The 24,755-nt window shown below is 38.1% G+C and overlaps 1 protein-coding gene across 18 annotated transcripts in view; it reads right to left on the bottom strand.

Moving 5' to 3' along the window:
* The window catches only part of LOC138418744 (zinc finger protein 14 homolog), an 87,188-nt gene extending 62,433 nt beyond the window's left edge, over positions 1 to 24,755 (bottom strand). For 2 of the 18 annotated variants that reach the window (XM_069550503.1, XM_069550511.1), the window contains exons 1-5: positions 24,236 to 24,716; positions 16,112 to 16,323; positions 14,254 to 14,326; positions 11,457 to 11,583; positions 11,056 to 11,151 (exon numbers count right to left, since the gene is read on the bottom strand). In XM_069550503.1, the coding sequence (XP_069406604.1) occupies positions 11,056 to 11,151; positions 11,457 to 11,583; positions 14,254 to 14,326; positions 16,112 to 16,173 (358 nt within the window). In that variant the 5' untranslated portion in view covers positions 16,174 to 16,323; positions 24,236 to 24,716. Of the gene's footprint in view, positions 1 to 11,055; positions 11,155 to 11,456; positions 11,584 to 14,253; positions 14,327 to 16,111; positions 16,324 to 24,069; positions 24,166 to 24,235 lie in introns of those variants that run through there. The other 16 variants (XM_069550504.1, XM_069550513.1, XM_069550502.1 and 13 more) reach the window with 12 other exon arrangements.

The raw sequence follows: 24,755 nt of genomic DNA, 5'->3' as shown, positions 1-24,755 counted from the left end.
TGTAGGTTCAAAGATAAGGGAAAAGAATATAATGGGAGGCAGTGTATTGCTATTGGAAGAAAAGAGGTATAAGATGAATTTTGAACTCAAACTCAGTTAATTACCTGCTTTGTTTTCTTGGACACATTAGTTCATCTTTCTGAGCCCCCCAATAGTCTGTCTATATGATAGAAATAACTAACTCTTATATTATTTTGAGGACTAGGAATACCATATGAAAAAATATTTGGTGAAAAATACATACTTAGCATTTGGGAGGCAATATTATGAAAGGATTTTCATACAAAAATGGAGATGTTGGCAAGTGAAATGTTTTGAAGACCACACTATGGATCCAGAGAGAAAATTTCAAGTCAAAACAGGGAAGATCATTCTAGTACCATCTTCTTCCTCTCATGTAATTATTTAGCAAATACTGTCTAATTTTGCCCCATGTATATCCTAAACTCTTCCATTTATATATAATATAATATGTAATATGAAATAGCTCTTTCTTGGATTACTAGAATAGCCTCTTACCTACTTCCCCCCACTTGAGCTTTGTAATCCTGATTTTGTCATCTTGAATCCATGTCACTAGAATAGCATTATCCTGCCACTGTTCTGCTTAAAATTCTTTGATGGTTACATTGTTCTCACAATAAAAGCCAAACTCCTGAATATGGTTTACAAAGCTTTGAATGATCTGGCTCCTGCCTGCCTTTCAACCAAATCTCACTCACCCTATGTTCCATTTTGGTTTCTAAGCTTCATTCACACTGGCCCTATTTAGTTCTTCAAGTGCTCCCAGCTATTAGTCTCTATTTAGACCTTTCTAGGTCCTTTTTCTTATGTTTAGAGGTATTTTCTTTTACTCTTGGCCTTGATAACTATTATTCATTTTCCAAATCTCTACTTAAAGGTCATACTTGCCAAATCTCTACTTAAAGGCCTCCTATGATCCTCTGATCAAATTATGTTGTTGTTTAGTTGCTAAGTTGTGTCCAACTCTATGCGACCCTGTGGACTATTTGTAGCCCACCAGGCTCTTTTATCCATAGGATTCTCCAGGAAAGAATACTGGAGTGGGTTGGCATTTCCTTTTCCAGGGGATCTTCCTGACCCAGGGATCAAACCTGCATCTCTTGCATTGGCAAGTGAGCTACCAGAGAAGCCCAAATAGGCCTTGAGTCACTAGCTATTTCAGGAAAATATTGAACATCAGAGCTTAAAATAAACAGAAAATAAGAACTCAGGAGAGACAACAAAGGGGAAAAAAATGCCAAAACTCAGAAAACATATGCTTCTAAAAACAATATTATATGACAATCCCATAAGAGAGTGATGCTAGGAAAAGAAATACTGAAAGAAGAATTTCTATTTTATAAAAATACAAAGATGAGAACTTAATAAAACCTCACAGAAAGTATAATATAAAAAGAGAGATGGAAACTGGGGGTGGGGGGAAAGAGCAGATACAAACTACTATATATAAAGGAGATAAACAACAAGGTATAGCCTAGGGAACTATATTCAATATCCTGTAGTAAAGCATAATGACAAGAATATGAAAAAGAATGTGTATATATATGTATAACTGAGTCACTTCACTGTTTACCAGAAACTAACACAACATTGTGAATCAACTGCACTTCAATTAAAAAAAAAATTGTAGAGGTAGCACAAGAAATTTAAGATCTGAATTATGAGTGTTCAATCATTCAAAAGATTTAATGAGTTCGTATTATATGTCAGACATGATGGCAAGCACTGGACCTGAAAAGTGATCTATCAAATAGAGGAAAAGAGAAAACAATAGGGAACAAACCTTCAACAAAATAATAGTAGAAAATTTCACAGAGTTTTAGTTTCCAGAATGAGTGAGTTTGTCTAGCCAAACGGGGGGGGAAAAAAAAAATCAGTATCATGATACCTCAACATGAAATATTAGAACATCACAAATAAATAATAAATGCAAAAAGCTTCCAAAGAGTTTAAATACACCACTTAAAAGAATTAAGAACCTGAATTGGTTTTGGACTTCTCAATAACACTAGATACTAGAAGATTTTAGAAATCCTTGGAGGAATGCCTTCAAAAAGTTGAAGTCACTTTTTCAACCTAAATTGGTATTTCTAGTCAAATTATCGATCAAATTATGAGGGTGAAATGAAAACATTTTTATTCATGCAGGGATTCAGAAAATATACTTTCTATTTACTTCTTTTGCATTCTTTCCTTGGTTGCTTTTTGCTTCAGAATAGAAAGAAAACAGTGCTTCTCTGGTGGTCTAGTAGTTAAGAAACTGCCTTGCAATGCAAGGGACACAGGTTAGATCCCTGGTTTGGGAAGATCCCACATGTCCCAGAGCAACTAAGCCGGTGCACTGCAACTACTGAGCCCACGTGCTGCAGTTACTGAAGCCTGTCCACTAGAGCCTGTGCTCTAAAACAAGAGAAGCCACTGCAATGAGAAGTCCCTACACCGCAACGAAGAGTAGCCCCCACTCTCAGCAACCAGAAAAAGCCTGTGCACAGGAACAAAGAACTACTACAGTCAAAATATAAAATAAATCTTAAAAAAAAATAGTAAGAAAACAAATCAAGAAAAAGGAAGGCAGGAGATCCAATAGACTAGGTATAGACAAGAATCCAAGGTATGCACATACAGAAGAGAATCCGAATGAATTCAAAGGGGAGGAGTTAAGGGAATCAATGGGATGATCCTAAGGGAATCCACTGGATGACAATAAAGGGAAACTCTAAAATAACAGCTGTGTTACACCACACCTGGGGAAGAAGAACAGAGGGTTAGAGGAGGGATGTCTCAGTTAACACACAAACCACAGCTACCTCATGTGTCTGAAAAGAGATTACTGACAGATAAACAGAAAACTAACCAGTTCCCACTTAAGACAGTTTAACTTCATGGAAAAGCAAAGTTGTACAAGGAGTGAAATGTGACTACAGGGCCTGGCAACAAAAAATTTACATAGTTATTAAGCAAACTGAATAATTAAATTGTGATATACTATGTATGGAGAATAAGGGAAGAGAGTTTCAAGTAAGATAAATCTTCAAATTCCCCAGTGAAAAGTCAATCATTACTAAAATTAGAATGAACTCTTGAAAAAAGATTTTCAGAAGAGAAAGGATAGAAATGGTAACTGAAAGAAAAAAAAAAGAGATGATAGGGTCATGGTGTAAGAAAATTATATAGGAAATAAAATAAATGTAAGATATGAGTTCTAGAAGGAGAATATGGTGATGATGCAAAAACCACAGTTAAGACAGATTGCCAGAGTTGAAGAAAATTTAGTAATCAGATGGTTCCTTTTTGCGCTGAGCAGGATTTAGGAGAAAAGAGTTTTAACTAGATGTATCTTGGTAGAATTTCTGAGGTTCAAAGAAAAAGAAAACTCCATATAAGTAATAACCCAATGAATCAGGCTGTATCCTACTTACGTGTTTGTGTTTGGTGTTGCCCCAACAGTTCTCTAAAGTTTTAAATGAGTTACCAGTGTTGACATTATCAGATTTGATACAGAAATCTGGGTTTCTGGCTTTCCTTGAAGGACCAGATTATCAGGCAGCATTAGGTCTGTGTTCTCATATGACAGCTGTCTCCTAGACAGTGGTGCTCACTCCTTTGAGACAGGGTACAGACTCTCTCATTATCTCCTAGTTCCACATGGATGCTAGGCCAGAGTTTCAGTTTCCCTTGTACGCCTGCAACATTGCTTTTCTTAATTTTTCTTTCATTCATGAAAGGTTTTTGCTGGCTATGGAATTCTGGGTTGACAGTTCTTTACCAAAAAAATACTGTTGCACTTTTGCCGATGTCCATGGTTTATGAAGAGAAATCCAGTTGTTCCACTCATTGTTTCCCTAAAAGTAATGCATTATTTTTACGGTTCTTTCATTATCTATGGTCCTTTTGGGACTTCATATAACTATGAAAACTCTGTTGTTATCCCACATGTCCCTGAGTCATTCTTTTTCCTTTTTTTCTAGTAGCACTGTGCTGCTTGTGGAATGGCAGTTCCCTAACCAGGGATTGAACCTGGGCCCTCAGCAGTGAGAGAACCTAATCCCAACCAACTACTGGATTGCCAAGCAATTCCCCTTGAGTCATTCTTTTTAAGTTTTTGATCTTTTTTTCTGTTATTCATATTGCATAATTTCTTTTGGTCTTCCTTCAAGTTCACTAATTTTCCTCTATTATCTCCATTTTTCAGTTGTAAAATTTTCACTTTATTTGTTATTTATGTATTTATTCCTTTTATTTTTCATTATACTTATTTTTGGCTGTGCTGGCTCTTTGTTGTTGCTCATGAGCTTTCTCTAGTTGTGGTGTGAGGGCTTCTCATTGAGGTGGCTTCTCCTGTTGCAGCACACAGGCTCGTGGCCTCCAGAGTGCAGGCTTACCAGTTGTGGCACATGGGCTCAGCTGTGTCAAAGCATGTGGGATCTTCCTGCACCATGGATCTAACTGGTGTCGCTTACACTGCAAGGCAGATTCTTAACCTCCACCACCAGGGAAGCCCTATATTTCCTTAAATGTACCTTTTTTTTTGCTACTGAGTTATACAGATTTTGTATATATATTTTAGATATTAACTCCTTGTTAGATACATGATTTGCAAATATTTTCTCTCATTCAGTAGGCTCCCTTTTCATTTTGCTTATTGCTTCCTTTTCCATACAAATCTTTAGTTTGATGTCATCCTACTTATTTTTGCTTTTGTTGTCTTGGCTTTGGTGTCATATCCAAAAACTACAAGACTGATGTCAAGGAGCTTTCCCTGTTTTCTATAAGTTTTATGGCTCAGGTCTCGTATTAAGTCTTTAATCCATATTGAGTTATTTCTGAGTAAGGTGTAACACAGTAGTCCAGTTTTTTCAACAGTACTTATTGAAGACAGTCCTTTGCCCGTTGTATATTTGTAAAGCAGTTATCCTCCAAATAAAAAAAAGTTAAAAAAAAATAAACCAGACTGTGATCTCTGAAAAAAAAAAACAAAACCTTTTGCTGTAAATCTTCCCCTAAAGTGTTCAAAGTAAAGTGACAATTAATAGAACTAAAAAAAAAAAAAAAAGAGAGTAAGCCGAGACCCAGCAATTATATTCTTAGGCATACTTCCTAGCCAATATCGTACATATGCAAATTTAGGTATTTACATGTTATTATCTTAGAATTTTATGTTAATTATGTGATACATATATCCTGTTGCACTATATTTTATAAATAACTATACTATTTTTTTAAATTAAAAACTTAGTGGATAAGTTGAAGAGTCAAAAGGTCATAATTGAAGAATATATTAGTGAATCAATACAAATTGATGCAAGGAATTTTTTTTTTGCTCTCATCTGCATTTTTTTACATTTTGATTTTATTGGAGTATAGTTGATTTACAATGTTGTGTTAATTTCAGGTGTACAGCAAAGTGACTCAGCAAAATGTATACATAGATGTATGTATACATCTATTCATTATTTTTTAGATTCTTTTCTTATATAGGTTGTCACATAATACTGAGTAGAATTCCCTGCACTATACAGTAGGTCCTTGTTGGTTATCTATCTTATGTAGAGCAGTATCAAAGTAAGGAATTCTATGTAAAGGCAGCATAAATAGAAAAAGAGATGAAGAATTTAAAACATCAGAGGTGATCCAGATGTTTTATTATCTGTTTAATAGGAGCTCAAGAGAGAAAAGAGAACATGGTAGCAAGGTAATGTTTAAAGAGATGACTGCCAAGGATTTCCTCTCACCAGAAAAAGATATAAATTCTTGGATTTAAAAATACAACCAGAAACAAAATATGGAGAAATAAAGGTAACCACACCTGAATGTATTACAGTAAAAATTTAGTCCCTTAGAGGAAAAGTTTATAAAGAAAAACAATCAGACATCAAGAAGAAAACATAAAAGAGTATCTTCACAATAATAACAATTTGTTTAAACAGGACAAAAAGTACAGATAGTGTGATTCTGTTTATGTATTATAAATCAGATTCAGAAATAGACCAAGGAAGAATTTCCTACATAAGACCAAGTAAGTGTGAAGCCCAAAACAGAAGACTGATAAATCTGACCAAAATTAAGAACTTTTGTTCACAAAAAGAAACCATAAAGAGCACTAAAAGATAACTCAGAGTGGAAGAAGACATTAGCAATTTTTAGAACATGGAATACACTCAATAAGCAAAATATATAAAGAACTCTTACACATCATTAAACATTAAACACAGGCAATCCAACAGAAAACCAGGTAAGAAAGACTTGAACAGGCAATTAGCTAAAGAAGAATTTCAAAAAACCAATAATGATATGAAAATGTCTTCCAGCTCATCAGTAAAAAGGTAAATGCAAACTAAAACCACACTGAAGTATCACTATCTATGCTCAGCAATTAATAAAAATCTAAGTTTGACAATACATTAGGAAGCATATGCAACAGTGGGAGCTCCTATATACTGCTGGTGGGATTGTAATCTAGTATAGGCATTAAAGAAAAGTGGAGAACTTCTCTGGTGGCACAGTGGATAGGAATCCACCTGCCAATGCAGGGGACATGGGTTTAATCCCTGGTCAGGGAAGATTCCACGTGCTGCGGAAAAGCTAAGCCCATGCATCACAACTACTGAGTCTGCGCTCCATGGGCCCAGGGGCTGCAGCTACTTAAGCCCATGCTTTCTAGAAGCCACTGCAATAAGAAGCCCACATATCACAATGAAAAGTAGCCCTTGCTCACCACAACTGGAGAAAACCTGCACAAAGCAATGAAGACCCAGCACAGGCAAAAATAAATAAGAGTATTAAAACAAAACCTGAGAACTTAAAAAAAAGTTGAAAACTGGACAACTAAAGATATGATGCCATGTGATCCATTCATTTCTCTCCTATTCAAATAACACAGAAAATGTTCATAGTAGCAATTTTTAACTATCAAAAAGTGGAAACAACCTAACTCTCTATGAAAAGTAGAACTGAAAAATAAACTGTAGTATATTGGTATAATTGAATAAATCAACTCTGACTATAAGAAATAATATGTATGAATCTTAACAGCAAAATGATTAAAAAAAACAACATAAAAGTATATATAGTACAATTCTATGCATATAAAATTCAAACTCAAAACTGAACTATATTGTTGTGGTGGCTCTCTTACTTGGTAAAAGCAAAAGGGGACACAAAGAACTATGGACATAGAGAGATGTGCTGATAGTGTTGTAAGTTCTTAAAATCTGAGTGATGTTTCCATGTGAGTTCACTTTATAACTGTTTGAATGTCTGCCTATAGTTTGTTACCTTTCTGTATTTGAGATAATTTTCAATAAAAAGAATTAAAATATATTAAACTGTCTGCTGGGCATATCTGTCTCTGAAGGTACAAGTGTATAGTTGGAGCAAAGAAATAGAAAGAGTCCCTGAAACACAAAGTATTAACATAAACCAGAACTTCCAACGAACAGGCAGACAAAACAATGATGACATAAGCAGCTGTTGAATAAATGGTGCTAAAATAAGCCATTAGGAGCAGGGGAGGGGGGATTGAGTTGGGCTCTCAATTTATAGTTTATTGTAAAAGAACTTTAAAATGGATTTGGATGCTGTTAAAAACAGCAGAGGGGGCTCCGCCCATCCAGGCTGGCGGCGGGCCGAGGGATGAGGACGCCAGGGCCGAGGGGTGAGGACGCCAGGGCCGAGGGGTGAGGACGCCAGGGCCGAGGGGTGAGGACGCCAGGGCCGAGGGGTGAGGACGCCGGCCTGGCCGTGGGCTTGTAGAGCCATGACCAGGCAGGGTCGCGCCCCATCTCCTTCCGCGCGACCTACCACCTCCACAGCAAATCTGTTAGTAATGAAGAAAACTTGAAATTACTTGGGAAGTGCAACAACCCAAATGGCCACGGGCACAATTATAAAGGAGGCGATTATAAAGCCCCTTGATCATAAGAATCTGGATCTAGATGTGCCGTATTTTGCAGACATTGTAGGCACAACAGAAAATGTAGCCGTAAATATCTGGGAAAACCTCCAGAAATTTCTTCCTGTGGGAGTTCTTTATAAAGTAAAAGTATATGAAACCGACAATAATATTGTAGTCTATAAAGGAGAATAACTCTTAGAGATTAATTTCCAACCATATTTGAAGATCTTTATCCCCTTGAACAATTAAGAACTCATCACCTAACTGTTGCACTTCCACCTTGTGTTCTGGAATCATTGTGAGTGAGTCCTGTTCTAGACTCAAATCTAATTTAAAACCAAGTTTGTAATGTATTCTGAGTATCATTTACAGAGTCTTTCATCTATAGATTAAAATCACTTCAGCCAAAAAAAAAAAAAAAAAAAACCAGCAGAGAGGCTTCCCTGGTGGCTCAGTGGTAAAGAATCTGTCTGCCAAAGCAGGAGACACAGGTCTGATCCTTGATCCTGGAAGATCCCACAATGCTGCAGAACAACGAAGCCTGTGTGCCACAACCACTGAAACCTGCAAGCCCTGGAGCCTGTGCTCTGCAACAAGAAAAGCCACTGCAATGAGAAGCCTGAGCACCGCAACCAGTGGGTAGGCCCCGCTAGCCACAACTAGAGAAAAGCCCGAGCAGCACTGAAGACCCAGCATAGCCAAAAATAATTAATTAATTAATAAAATTATTTTAAAATATAGCAAAATAATTTTTTTTAAAGAACAAGATATCTATGAAATTTGTAGAGGTCAGTTAATTTTCTAAAATCAGAAATTGTAATCATCACAAAAGAGATGACTGCAAACACATAAGATTCCACAGGATGCAACAAGATTCTGAGTGCAGCAGTTAAGACTAGACGCAGCCAAATAAATAAATAAATAAAAGATGCCAATCCAAATTAAAATTTACGAAGTACAAAACACCCCATGGAAATGGGTATATAATGTTTTTATTTTATAAAGTCCATAAAAATTGACTGAGGAGAATTAGAGCAGTAACAGATAAAAAGTGTAAAATATAGTAGTGAACATGTTAAAGACAGTAGCACCATGAAGGTGAAAATGTCCCCTCTCACTAGTACTCAGTAGAATGACACTAAAACAATCCGATGTACCAAGAAATCAGTGTAAAAGTTACTGGGGATGACAAAGCAGTCAAGTTATGCAAGGGAGACAACTTTCAGGTGTTTTAGAATTACATATTGAGGTTATGCAAGGGTGAAGTGACAAGAGCTCTTGCATTTGAAAATACTTGAATTAACAACTGGGGTAGAAGAAGCACCGGGCCTCCTGGCTGCTCCCCACACACAGGCAATGCATACTTGCCTGAGGCCCTTCAATGTTTGGCTTCCTCTGGAATGTTCTTCCTAATAATCACATACAATGATTTACAGCTATACTTCTTCAAGTCTCTGTCCCAGTGTCACCTTATTGGAAAGTTTCTTGTACCCTCTCACAAAAAATAGCATCTCCACCTCTCCACTTACTCTTTTCAGCACTTACCAATATATATTCATTTATTTGTGTATCTCTCCCTGCAGCTGAGGGTAAACTCTGGGAAGAGACATTCTGCATATTCTACTCACTGCTCTAATTTCAAGTGTTGAGAGTAGTGCTGGGCATGCAACAGGTATTCAATATACATATACTGATCTAGCAAGAGATAAATGGATAACGAAGATATGTTATATACATACATACAATGGAATATTACTCAGCCATTGAAGAGAACAAAATAATGCTATTTGTAGTATCATAGCTGGACCTGAGGATTATTATACCAAGTGAAGTAAGTCAAACAAAGCCAAAATTTCCTATAATATTGCTTATATGTGAAATCTAAAAAACAAAATGATACAAATGAACTTAATATACAAAACGGAAACAGACTCACAGGCTTAGAGAATTACTTATGATTACCAGGAGGGAAGGATAGGGAGGAGCGATGGACTGGGAGTTTGGGATTGATATGTATACACTGCTATATTTAAAACAGATAACCAACAAGGACCTAATATACAACACAGGGAACTCTGCTCAATATTTTGTAATAACCTAAATGGAAAAAGAATTTGAAAAAGATAGACACACATATATGTATAACTGAATCACTTTGCAGTACATCTGAAACTAACACAACATTGTTAATCAACTATGCTTCAGTGTAAAATAAAAAATTTTTTTAAATCACACAAAACATATACTGAATGAAGGAATAGGCTGTCTTTTTTTTTCTTTTTTTCTATATCGTTGTTAGCCTTGAGATCTCAATGGAAGCACAGATTCTTTTTTCAAGCACTCTAAACTCAATGACATGTATGCTCAAATCTCCCTCTTATGACAGCTATGTGGATCAACCACTCCTCTACCTCTTTAGCCTCCCCTTTCTGCTGAGCTCCCTATTTTAACCTCTCTCGTGCTTCTACTTTTTACGAGTTATAAACAGTAAGCTATAAACTCTGAAACTGCTTTTTCTTTATTTTTTTTTCTCTGGCTGCGCCAGTGGCTTGCAGGATCTTAGTTCCCTAAGGATTGAACCTGTGCCCCCTACAGTGGAAGTGCAGAGACCTAACCACTGGATTGCCAGGGAATTCCCACTTACTCATTTTTTAATCTTTCTGTACCTAGCAGAGTACTTCACACACATTAGAAAATCAGCAAATGTTCATTAAAAGTATGAATGAACCAATGAGTGTATCTACTGTATCTTATAAGCTCTAGAGGAAATGAGTCTTTGGTAATGTAGAAAACAATGGTATTTGAGGAGACAGTGATGCTCTTTGAAGACTAAGTACAAAAGAGGATGAGAAGCTGATAAGGAAGTACATTCAAATTATGCATAGAAAGAAGTATTATTAGAGAAGGTGGAGGAGGGCACTGGCTCATTAGAATTGGGACAGAAGCATAAGAGGAGACGAGCAGGAGGAGTGTGTTAAGTAAGGGGAAAAGGTAAGATCATTTGAAAGGTCATGCTGAAAAGGCTTACTTTTTGCACAACAGGCCTAAAGTTTTTAAGGAAAGCTTCCCAGACTGCATTTCAAAGGTGCAATCTCTCCATTGACTGACTGGGTCATCACCTGCCATGCCTCACTTACCTGGCCACTGGTCTCTTGTTAGTTCTCTGTCAACCAACCAGGGCTCCTTCCCTTGCTCCAAGAAGGAGATCACATCTGGTTTAGAAATAGAATGTCCTGCTTACAAAAGAAGTAAGGAGAGGTTTATGTTGAGAATGTCCCAGAATTCAAATCCAGTCCTTTCATTATTAAGAAAGAGTCAAAGGAAGATACATCATATTTATGAAACGTTATAGAGCACTTGAAACTTTCCTCACAACTCAGTGCAGCTTCCTCTTTCTAGCTCTACAAGATTAAAAACATTCCTCTGGGAATAGGATGTAGATAGAAACGCAAACGGTTACCTGAAAAGTAGGTGAGTATAACACCAGAGGAAATAGACCTTCTCAGGGCAGAATCTAAATTATTATGGATATCCTTACCCATTGAAACCAGGTTGCTGTAATTCTCCAACATCACATCTCTGTATAAATCTCTCTGATCATCATTCAGGAATTCCCACTCCTCCTGAGAGAAGTCTATGGACACATCACTGAACATCACTGACTCCTGGAACAACAACCATGTTAAATTTTTAAAAATTAGGTTTGATTAATAAAAACATGTGTTTTTGTGAAGGGAAGAGAGAAGAAAAAAAAGAAGAATTGAAAATAGCAAGCACACAGAGTGGAACTGAATGGGATGTCTCTGGAGGACTGTAAACAAATAAACAGGACTGAATCACTATGCTTCCAAGTCATTCTGTTTCCTCCAGGCAAAACTACCTGTGGATAGTTGGGCACTTCTGTTATCCAGCTAAGTCTGGGGAGGTATAAAATCCAGCCAAGATGAGTTTCCCAATTCAATGAAGTAGTATATACAAACACTTTGCAAATGCTATGTTATGAATACATGTGAGTTTCTTTTCCAAAACAGCTAAGAGTATAATTTCAGAATAAGGGAAAAGAGAAGACATTAAAAGCATCCAGAGGAGAGCAGGCTGGATAAAAGCCATCAAGAATCACAGAGGCAATGGGGTTCTTAAGAAAACCACTAAAAATAAGAAATAGTAAGAACAATTCTTCAACATGCTGATGAAGAAATTCTGGGGACTTCCCTGGCAGTCCAGTGGTCAAGACTCCATGCTCCCAATGCCCCCAGAACCAGGGAGCACAGGTTCAATCCTTGGTTGGGGCACTAAATCTCACAAGCTGCCATGGCACGCCACTCCACCCAAAAGAAAAGAAATTCTGACCTAGAATTCTATAACCAAATCGTCATTCTGTTGTGACAACTGAAAAAAGAAACTCCCAGACATGAAAAGACTCAAGCACGATTTCTCAGGAAACTATCAGAGGTTGTGCTCTACCAAAATCAGAGAGTAAACCAGAGAAGAAGAAGACATGAGATTCAATAAATATGTAAATTAACACAGGAAAACAGAGAAGGAAAATCCCAGGGCAAAAAGGGGAAGTCTTTGAGAAACAGGCCTAGAGAGCAACTAGACAAAATGGGAGCAGGGTGAAAAAGGGAACAGGGATGGAAGTTTCCATGTTCAAAAGGAATTGATGTATTTGATCAGACGGAAAACATACTGACTTGCATGTGGCAGTGATCTAGAGATTTTGGATATAAATACATGGACAACTAAGCAAATGAGGGGAAAAAGCAACTAACCCCAGGAAAAATGACAGACCGTAACAGAATAAAGCCACGATCTGGCTCAGCAGTGAGGGATATTTGCAGTTGTGACAATGTGTACACTATCGATTTAACCAAAAATTGTGATATAATAACAGGATCAGAGGAAATGAAGGGTGCAACATATGAGCATAATGTCCTTTCCACTTTGCAGGAAGTCAAAAGATAATGAGTAAATCTGACAATCAATATTCAAGAATTTAAGGCAGCTTTGCGAATGGAACTGGTAGTGGGGCCAGAATGAAATACCCTACTTTACTTGTGAACATGTACAAAATAATTTTTAAAAATATTTTATCTTAGAAAATTAAATTTGCATATAATTCAAGACTGAGCCATTCCAATGTCACACTATTATAAACTATATAATAAGAGTTATTTCTTGTTAAACAAATTCTTTTTATAAGTATTTTTTTTTCACTGAATGTTTTGTAATATGGAAATAAATGACTTCTCCTTTGCTTTCAGACATTGAGGCTGAAGGTGATCTTTAATGACCTTCCCAATGTTGGTCCAATTTTACCTAAAACTGCCCATTTCTCGATGTAAATACCCATTGTTCCTAAGCTACAGGAAATTGACAGAGCATGATCCAGCTTCACACAATGGCATTACTGAAGTCTATTTATCATGGATGGTCTCATGGGGTGTCAGAGCTTTGACATAAGACTTTTATAACCACCAATCATACCCCCAAACCTGAAGGGCTGATACATTAAGAGACCTTTCCGTGTATTAAGAATGACATCAAACAAAACCATCGCACAAATTTTCTTCCTGGAAAATCTAGGTTTATGGAGATGATCAGGGCTTTTCCCTATGAGGTGCCCTAATTATCCTACCCATCTCCATCCCATCAATCACTGTCAAAGAAAATTAGATTCATTAACTAATGGAAAACACATTTTTATTCTGCCAAGATTTCTGACACAAATCTGACAGAAGACGGTGAAAGACTTATTAAATGAGATTGTAAACGTTATTTAAAAGAAGGAACTGTGGAGGGCACTGGGTTGTTTTAGGAGGAAATAGGGGTCAGGTTCCTGAAGGGGGACCAAGTTAACCAGTGCAAAAAATTTTTTTCCAAACCTCAGATTGTTTTTATATTATGCAATTCACAGTATGTGGGAACAAATCAGGATTTATGATGAAATCCATAAGCAATTTTCTAATGGGTTTTAATTTGATTAAGACTTCTTCAGAGAAACTTGGTATCTAACCCCTTAGCCCTTGAACAGTTACCTGTAACTAAGAGTATAAAGATCTTTAACCAGATATTCTTTCCTTTTTTTAATGATTATCTAACCACTTATATTTTTCTATAAATATCTCTACCAAGAGAGCAATTTTTGAATTGGCTTATTAGAGACCTTTTCTTTAGAGCAAGAGTAAGAGAACTTTGACACTGTGTATAACTGAACTGTCTGAAGGCTGCTGTTGTTTTTAAACACCAAAAAGCATCGTGATAAGGAAAGCAAATATTTACATGTACTAGGGGTAAAAATGACTCTATCTGAGCAAAAAGAAACAGCATCTCACCTGAGCCATGGCTTTGATATTTGCAGAAAAGGACCAGTTCTTCCCTGGGCTCCTTTTTTGGAAAGAAGCAGAGCTGGAGAAGACAGAAAGAAGTTATATAAGATGCCACTTGCCTCACAGCTCCCAGTATGATCATTTCCCCTCTGCTTACTTCACACAAACACTGGAGGGATTTGTGAAAAGAATGGGCAAATCTCTAATTACCCCTACTCCAGAAACCTCAGGCCTTGACTACAACAGGACAGATTTGGACTACTTGATATAGCTTAGCGAATATAGCTTGTATATAGACTCAAGCAGATTCTTTACCAGGTGAGCCACCAGGGAAGCCCTGTATGTATACTCATATATACACAAAAATATACTGTTTAAAAATTACAAATGGCAGCATATTATATACACTGTTATGTTGTTGTTGTTTAGTCATAAGTCATGTCTTCTTTTGTGTCCATATGGACTGTACCCCTCCAGCCTCCTCTGCCAATGGGATTTCCCAGGGAAGAATATTAGAGTGGGTTGCCATTTCCTTCTCTAGGGGATCTTCTTGACCCAGGGATTGAATCTGCATCTCTTGCATTGGCAGGAGGATTCTTTACCACTGAGCCAGCAGGGAAGCCTATACACTGTTAAACACATTGCTATTTTTACTTAAAAGTATCTTGGACCAGATCCCAACTCATACGTTCAAAGATACATAATTAATCCTCTTTGCTTACATTGGATTCTATTAAGTGGATACACTTTAATTTATTCAACCAATCTGCTGCCAATTATCATTTGGGTTGTTTCCTATCTTTCACTATAACAAACAATGCTATAGTAAATATCCTTGTACATATTAATGTATCATTTTACCTGTATATGAATTCTGAATGATTAATTCCTAAAAGCTGGTCATATGCATTTTAATTTGGATATACATCAGTCAAACCAATTTTCAGTGATCTTGGATTGCACAATCAGGTCCAAAGTCCTGACCAAGAAACATTTGATTGATAAACCAGATCCTCTAATCTTGTCTAGTTTGAGAAAACTTTTGGGGTTAATGAATCTTGACTTAAGAAAACTGTAATCCAAAAAAAGCAAACAAAGTAATTTTACAGAATTTACAGTAATTTGGGGAAGATATTAAAATCAGCATAACAACAGAGAGGAAGTAAAATCACAGAAATAATATAGAAACGGACTAAATCCATATCACTGTTGCTTTACAATAGCTTTTGACTATAAGTATAGTAATAAAATTTGTGAAAACTGTATGTTCTGTCTATTTCCTTTACTAATAGAAGCCTAAACTGTTTTAGGGGGATAACTGAATTTGTGATCGATGTCTAAATGTTTAAGAAAATTTGTGTCTCTTTATAGGCTGTAAGAATGTAATAAACTGAACATTATAAAAGTATAAGGGGCAGTGAGCATTCCACTATGCATCAAGCTCCTTGATCATCAATTGTCAATAATTTCATGCAAAACTGGCCACTCAGGAAATAATTTCATGGTATCACGGTATCAATTATTTAATAGCTACTTTTACCACTACCCCTAGTTACTCACTGCATCCCCCCACAGGTAAACAAATTCCAGATATGAAAACCAAAGTAATCCATAAATGCCTCTTCCTTAAAACCTGAAAGCATTCCTTGAACCTAAGTATTATTATTTACTAAGTTCTTAGTATTTTTCTCAACTGCACAGCCTATCATGTACCAGGTACTGTGCTAGACACTAAACAATCAACAGTTATCCAGAAAGATTTGAAAAGAATTCCTTCTCCTATACTTCTCACTTTAATTCCCCTTTTCTAGTCTGTCTTCCTGGCCTTTCCCTGATTATAAAGGGACTTCCTCAGGTGTTGTACCTGTCAAGCAGAATGGGCAGGAAACTTCTCATCTCAATAGCTTCATATAATGCTTGGCACATTCCCAACGCTCTTCATCTTTTCCCCTAGATGGTAACCTCCCAGGCTGAATTCTTCCATCTGGAGGATCTGCTCCTCTCTTTTAAAGCCAATGATCTCTGTAGCCAAGACCACAGTATGCTTGCAATACAACCACACCGAGGCAAAGAGCACTGTCAAAAGATAACACTATAGAGAAGAGTCTCGCACTCTAATAAGTAGCTTAAAATTTGTGAGAATTTTGCACTCATCTAAATAATAAACCTATCTTTTAATCAAAAAATGTAATGTTTTAAATTATTTCCAAAAAAAAAAAAAAAATTATTTCCAGCAGTATCCTGAAAATTTCCTGCATGCCAGGAATTGTACTTGTCTGTTAATAATAGGGACCTGAAAAGCAGTTTAATTTTTCTTTAATAAGAAAGCAGAAGTAGTTAGTGACTGGCTTTGGCCCCCATGATTGTTTTAGACACAATATCTCTCATACAATTAAAGATTACCAGACATGCAAGGAGATAAAAACAGAAAACAAGCAGAACCAAAGACAATTTAGATATTGGAGTAGGCAAACCATTTAAAGTAATAATAGCTACAACTAAAATGTTGAAGACAAGCTAGGAAGACAAGCAAGTGGATGGATGATAAGATGAAGAAACTAAACACAACTGAAATCCATAAAAAAAGAATCAAATCGACTATCTATTTCAGCCAATTAAGAAATAAATAAGAAATAAATAAGTTACTGCATGGTTTTGAGAAAACAGGATTACTGAACTCAGACAAGCCAACAAAAAATATCCACATGAAGTACAAGAGAAAATAATAAATAAGTAACAGAAATGAGTGTAAAGGATATATGGGACAGTTAAAAGATCACCACACATGTAAGTGGAGTTTCAGAGAAGAAAAGAGACTGGACAGGAATTAATATTTGAATAAATTGATTAAAAACCCTAACAAGAGTTTCAAGAAGCTCAGAAAACAGAAGACTAATATACAAGAAGGTAAGCAAACACACAAAAGCAAAACCACAACCAAGCAAAATGTTAGAGTCAAAACTGTTGAAAACCAAGGAGAAAGGAAATAAAAGACCTATTACCAACAGCACAATGAAAAAGAGAGGAATAATACAAATGAACGAAAACAGTAAGGAAAGGGAATATCTTTACAGATGCCATTGACATTAAAAAGACAATCTGTTATTTTTGTTTAGTCCTAAGTCATGTCTGACTCTTGTGATCTCATGGACTGTAGCCCGCCAGGCTCCTCTGTCTATGGAATTCTCCAGGCAAGAATACTGGAGTGAGCTGCCATTCCCTTCTCCAAGGGATCTTCCTGACCCAGGGATCAAAAAGAAAAACCATCTGAGGGACTTCTCTGATGGTCTAGGGGCTAAGACTATCTGCCCAATGCAGGGGGCCCAGGTTCGATCCCTGCTCAGAGAACTAGATCTCACATGCCACAAGTAAGACCTGGCACAATCAAACAAATAAATAAATATTTTTTTTAAAAACCATCGGATACTTACTAATTAAAAGGGGAAAAGCAGTAATTTTACAAAGGAGAAACCAGGGAGAAATCACTCTAACCAAGTAACCTAAGTTAACACTACTAGTAATGAGATATCATATAGCTTCTGATATGACACATTGAGAAGAAGAAATTTCTGTGATCTTTTTGCCAAAAAGGCATAGTCTAAATTTAGCCAAGAGGAAACAGCAGACAAATTCAAATTTAAAGACATTCAAAAAATAGGCCAAAGAACTAAACAGACATTTCTCCAAAGAAACATACAGATGGCTAATAAATACATGAACAGATGCTCAACATCACTTATTATCAGAGAAATGCAAATCAAAACCACAATGAGGTACCATTTCACGCCAGTCAGAATGGCTGCTATCAAAACAATAAATGCTGGAGAGGGTGCGGAGAAAAAGGAACCCTCTTACATTGTTGGTGGGAATGCAAACTAGTACACCCACTATGGAGAACAGTGTGGAGAGTGCTTAAAATAGTCCTGGAAATAGAACTGTCATATGACCCAGCAATCCCACTTCTGGGCATACACACCAAGGAAACCAGAACTGAAAGAGACATGTGTACTCCAATGCTCATCACAACACTATTTACAATAGCCAGGACATGGAAGCAACCTAGACATCCACTGGCAGACAAGTGGATAAGAAAGTTGTGGTACATATACACAATGGAATACTACTCAGCCATTAAAAAGAATGCATTTGAATCAGTTCTAATGAGGTAGATGAAACTGGAGCCTATTATACAGAGTGAAGTAAGCCAGAAACAAAAACACCAATACAGTATACTAATACATATATATGGAATTTAGAAAGATGGTAACAATGACCCTATATGTGAGACAGCAAAAGAGACACAGATGCAAAGAACAGTCTTTTGGACTCTGTGGGAGAAGGTAAGGGTGGGATGATTTGAGAGGGTAGCATTGAAATGTGGATATTATCATGTGAAGCAGATCACCAGTCCAGGTCTGATGCATGAGACAGAGTGCTCAGGGCTGCTGCACTGGGATGACCCAGAAGGACGGAATGCGGAGGGAGGTGGGAGGAGGGTTCTGGATGGGGAACACATGTGCACCCATGGCTGATTCACGTTGATATTTGGCAAAAACCACTACAATATTTAAAGTAATTAGCCTCCAATTAAAATAAATAATTTTTTTTAAAAAAGACATTCAACAAAATAACTGGCCAGTGCTCTTCAAAAGTATCACAGTCATAAAAGATAAAAAGGACTAAAGAACTATGTCAGATGGGAGGAATACTAATAAAACAAGACAACTAAATCAATCTGGGCATTTAGATAGGATTCTTTAACATAGTAGGGCACTGATAAGACAATTAGCAAAATTTAAATAAAGTCTGTAAATTAGCAAAAGTCATGTATCAGGGTAAATCTCCTGGTTCTCCTAATTGTACTGTGGACACTTGAGTGAAGCGTGTATTGGAATCCTTTGCCTTATGCTTACAATATAAAAATAAAAAGTTTCTTAAAAATGAAAAAAAAATTAAAAGGACCAGAGGACACTTTTAAAAACTGTATGTCTGAATGGCTAATAAAAATAGGAAAAGAGGCTAAACAGTGTAACATATCAGGGAAAAGTAAATTAAAAACTGTGATGAAACTCTGCTATATATCCACCAGAATAGTTAAAAGATTGATAATTTCAAATAACAGACATGACGCAGAGCAACTGAAACTCTCATACATTACTGGATGGAGTGTAAATTGGTACAATATAAGATACTGGTAGTTATCAACGAAACATGCCTGCTCAATGATCCAGGATTTCCCTGATGGCTCAGAGGGTAAAGAATCTGCCTGCAATGTGGGAGACCTGGGTCAGGAAGATTCCCCTGGAGAAGGGAATGGCTACCCACACCATTATTCCTGCCCGAAGAATGCCATGCACAGAGGAGGCTGGAGGGCTCCATTCCATGGGGGTCACCCAATGATCTAGCAATTTCACTCCTAAATATTTACTCAAGAGACGAGCATTTATGTATTTTAATGATTATCTAGTTAGCTCGGTTTGTGCTGGATCTTTGCTCTACGCAGGCTTTTCTCTAGTTGCAGCAAGTGGGAGCTACAGTCTCGTTGCAGTGCACAGTCTTACTGCAGTGGCTCTCCCTGCTGCTGAGCGCGGCTCTAGGGTGCTTGGGTTTCAGTAGTTGCAGTGCATGGGCTCAGCAGTTGGGACTGCCAGGGTCTTGAGCACAGGCTCTATAGTTGTGGCTTCACTGCTCTCTGGCATGTGGGATCCTCCTGGTTGTTCTTTAGTTATTCAGTCGTGTCTGACTCTTTGCGACTCCATTGACTGTAGCCCTCTAGGTTCTTCTGTCCATGGGATTTGCCAAGGCAAGAATATTGGAGTAGGTTGCCATTTCCTTCTCCAGGGGATCTTTCCACCCAGGGATTGAACCTGCATCTCCTGCATTGCAGGCAAATTCTTTACCACTGGGCCAACAGGGAAGCCCCAAGAAAAGCATTTACGTGTTCATCAAAACCACAGTAGAATGTTCATAGCAACAACACAATTTGTAATAGCCACAAACTGGAAACTATTAAATGTCCCTGGGTGAACAGTGTAATCAGGGACGAAAATAGGAAGTCAAGAAATACCGGGAATACAGAATGAAGCAGGGCAAAGGCTAAGAGTTTTGCCAAGAGAACACACTGGTCACAGCAAACACCCTCTTCCAACAACACATGAGACGACTCTACACATGGATATCATCAGACGGCCAATACTGACATCAGACTGATTATATTCTTTGCAGCCAAAAATGGAGAAGTTCTATACAGTAAGCAAACACAAGACCAGGAGCTGACTGTGGCTCAGATCATGAACTCCTTATTGCAAAATTCAGACTTAAATTGAAGCAATTAGGGAAAACCACTAGACCATTTAGGTATGACCTAAATAAAATCCCTTACAATTATACAGTGGAAGTGACAAATAGATTCAAAGGATTAGATCTGATAGAGTGCTTGAAGAACTATGGACGGAGGTTCATGGCATCATATGGGAGGCAGTGATCAACCATCCCCCAAAAAAAGTAATGCAAAAAGGCAAAATGGCTGTTTGAGGAGGCCTTACAAATAGCTGAGAAAAGAAAAGAAGCTAAAGGCAAAGGAGAAAAGAAAAAATATATCCATCTGAATGCAGAGTTCCAAAGAACAGCAGGAACTTATCTGCTTCCTCAGTGATCAATGCAAAGAAATAGAGAAAAACAATATAATGGCAAAGATTGGAGATCTCTTCCAGAAAATTAGAGATGCCAAGGGGACATTTCATGCAAAGATGGTACAATAAAGGACAGAAAAAGTACAGACCTAACAGAACTACAAGATATTAAGAAGAGGTGGCAAGAATACACAGAAGAACCATACAAAAAAGATCTTAACAACCCAGATAACCACGATGGTGTGTTCACTCATCTACAACCAGACATCCTGGAGTGTGAAGTCAAATGGGCCTTAGGAAGCATCACTACAAACAAAGCTAGTGGAGGTGAAGAAATTTCAGCTGAGCTATTTCAAATCCTAAAAAGATGATGCTGTAAACTCAATATGCCAGCAAATTTGGAAAACTCAGCAGTGGCCCCAGGACTGGAAAAGGTCAGTTTTCATTCCAATCCCAAAGAAAGGCAATGCCAAAGAATGTTCAAACTACTGCACAATTGCACTCATCTCACACATTAGTACATTAATGCTTAAAATTCTCCAAGAGAGGCTTCAACAGTACGTAAATCGTGAACTTCCAGATGCTCAAGCTGGATTTAGAAAAGGCAGAGAAGAACCAGAGATCAAATTGCCAACATCCACTGGATCACAATAAAAAGAAAGAGAGTTCCAGAAAAACATCTACCTCTGTTTTATTGACTATACCAAAGTCGTTGACTGTGTGGATAACAACAAACTGTGGAAAATTCTTCAAGAGATGGGAATACCAGACCACCTTACCTGCCTCCTGAGAAATCTGTATGCAGGTCAAGAAGGAACAGTTAGAACCAGACATGGAACAATGGACTGGTTCCAAATTGGGAAAGGGGTTCATCAAGGCTGTATATTATCACCCTGCTTATTTAACTTGTATATGCAGAGTACATCATGAAAAATGCCAGGCTGGATGAAGCACAAGCTAGAATCAAGACTGCCGGAAGAAATATCAATAACCTCATATATGCAGATGACATCACCCTTATGGCAGAAAGAGAAGAGGAATTAAAGAGGAGAGTGAAAAAGCTAGCTTAAAACTCAACATTCAAAATACTAAGATCATGGCATCTGGTCGCATCACTTCATGACAAATAGATGGGGAAACAACGGAAACAGTGACAGACTTTCTTTTCTTTGGCTACAAATCACTGCAGATGGTGACTGCAGCCATGAAATTAAAAGACGTGCTACTTGGAAGAAAAGCTATGACAAACCTAGACAGCATTTTAAAAAGCAGATACATTACTTTGCTGACAAAGGTCCATCTAATCAAAGCTATGATGTTTCCAGTAGTCATGTATGGATATGAAAGTTGGACCATAAAGAAAGCTGAGTGCTGAAGAACTGATGCTTTTGAACTGTGGTGCTGAAGAAGACTCTTGAGAATCCCTTGGACTGCAAGGAGATCAAACCAGTCAATCCTAAAGGAAATCAATCCTGAATATTCATTGGAGGGACTGATACTGAAGCTGAAGCTCCAATAATTTAGCAAACTGATGTGAAAAACTGACTCATTGGAAAAGACCCTGATGCTGGGAAAGATTGAAGGCAGGAGGAGAAGGGGACGACAGTGGATGAGATGGTTGGATGGCATCACTAGATGGACATGAGTTTGAGCAGGCTCTGGGAGTTGGTAATGGACAGGGAAGCCTGGCGTCCTGCAGTCCACGAGGTCGCAAAGAGTCAGACATGACTGAGTAACTGAACAGTGGATTTAATAAATTGTAATATACCCCCAAATGTAATGAGAACTAAGTACAATTACACTCAACAACATAGATGAGCTTCATAGACATAATGTGGAACAAAAGAAACCAGACACAAAGGAATACATGGTATATAATTCCATTTAAATATGAAATTCATGAATGGATCAAATTAATTAATGGGTATAGAATTCTGAATACTGATGTTGGGAGAGGAATATCTGGGAAAGGCATGAAGGAATCTTCTGGGGTGCTGGCAAAATTCTTTATGATGATCCAGCACTCAGGCACTCTTGCCTGGAAAATCCCATGGACGGAGGGGCCTGGTGGGCTGCAGTCCATGGGGTCGCTAAGAGTCAGACACAGCTGAGCGACTTCACTTTCACTTTTCACTTTCATGCATTGGGGAAGGAAATGGCAACCCACTCCAGCGTTCTTGCCTGGAAAATCCCAGGGATGGGGGAGCCTCATGGGCTGCCATCTGTGGGGTCACCCAGAGTCGGACACGACTGAAAGGACTTAGCAGCAGCAGCAGCAGCAGGAAACTGTTTTATGGCCATATACTTAAGATTTGTGCACTTTACTGTATATATGCTATATATCATAAAAATGTTTAAAAAAAACTATCAGAACCATGTTTTGGTAGGGACATGGAGCAATGACATGTTTGATACACATATATAAAGTATAAACATGACACTCACTTTGGTAAATATCTTGGCACTATTGGGAAAGTGGAAGATACATGACCTAGCACTCCTAGAACTCCATTGGTAGGTAAACTCGTGCGTGATAACCTATGTAAAAGAATGTTCATGGCAGCACAGTCTATAAAGTAAAAAACTAGAAATAACGCAAATGTCCATCATTACTAGAAGGGATGAATAATAGTTTAATGGATGTAACATAGCAAAGAAAACAAATGAACAACTATTAAAATATAATATGGGTAATTCTCAAAAGCACAGGTGAACAAATAGAGTAAGAGATAAAAGACAGTATGGGGCATTCATATAAAGTTTAAAAATAGGGGAAAACTACTGTATAAAGCTTAAAGAGATATATATACATACATGAAAAAATTTCATATAATTTTCCAGTCACACAAACATAATCACACAAATTTAAACCATCAGGGTGTCATACAGCTAGAGATAACCCACAACCCAAACACAGGGCCGCATACCCAGGGTCACATAGCACAGTCACACTTTTCGCAAGAGGACAGTCACACCGGCACTGTCACGGGTACTGCACACCTGCACATGGCCGTACACTCACAATCACACTCACCACAGATAAATCACACAGTATCCACAGGTACCCCACAGGTATCTGCAGCCCACAGTCGCACAATCACACCCCTCTAAGGGGACAAACGCTATCACATTCACCGAGTCAAAAGCTACTCACATCCCCACATACAATGCTGCAAGTGATTACACGCACATGACCAGGACGCATCCCGTCGGCACAGTCACAGGTTCTCAGACAGTTAAGCAAACGGTTATCACTGGAACCTCACACACGCTCACTACCGGAAGAGCCAGACACAATCACGTGGTCATTCATCACTTACACCAACGCAAACACAATCACACAGTTTCCAACTCACCTCTTAGCGAGCGGTACAAGGCCTAAGCTCCGGCCCTGCCCTCTTCTCTGGTTCCCCACCTCAGGTCTCCCAAACTTCCTAAGAAGCTGAACCTTCCACAACAAGGTAACACTAGCTGGTGCGGACCTGAGGGTCCCGCCAGCGCGTGACTTTGAGGCTGAACTCACGCGAGAATCACGTTCTTGTCGAGGAGTCCTCTGGGAAGTGTAGTCAGAGACATCCCTGTGGCTGACAAGATGGCTACCGGTCAACCGGATTTCTAGCAGAAATCAGCTGCAGCCCCGCCTAAAGGGTTGCATCCCCCTCATCAAACCGCCCACCGGAGGCCTCACAGAGCCTGGCTTAGCCTCGGGCCGTGACTCCCAAGAAAGCCCACTGTGAAACGTTTAAAAATGGATTTTCTTACTATCCCCGGGAGTTGAACAGGCTCTGGAAGAAAAGAACTAGACCGCAAGCGGGGAGAAATAGCACAGCCGAGCCTTCTGGGAAATGTAGTTAGGGAGCAGGAAAAGCTAGCGGT

Source organism: Ovis canadensis, chromosome 14 (assembly GCF_042477335.2).
Source record: "Ovis canadensis isolate MfBH-ARS-UI-01 breed Bighorn chromosome 14, ARS-UI_OviCan_v2, whole genome shotgun sequence".
Lineage (NCBI taxonomy): Eukaryota > Metazoa > Chordata > Mammalia > Artiodactyla > Bovidae > Ovis > Ovis canadensis.
Note: the sequence above shows the minus strand (reverse complement) of the source record. Positions and strands in the feature narration are given on the sequence as shown.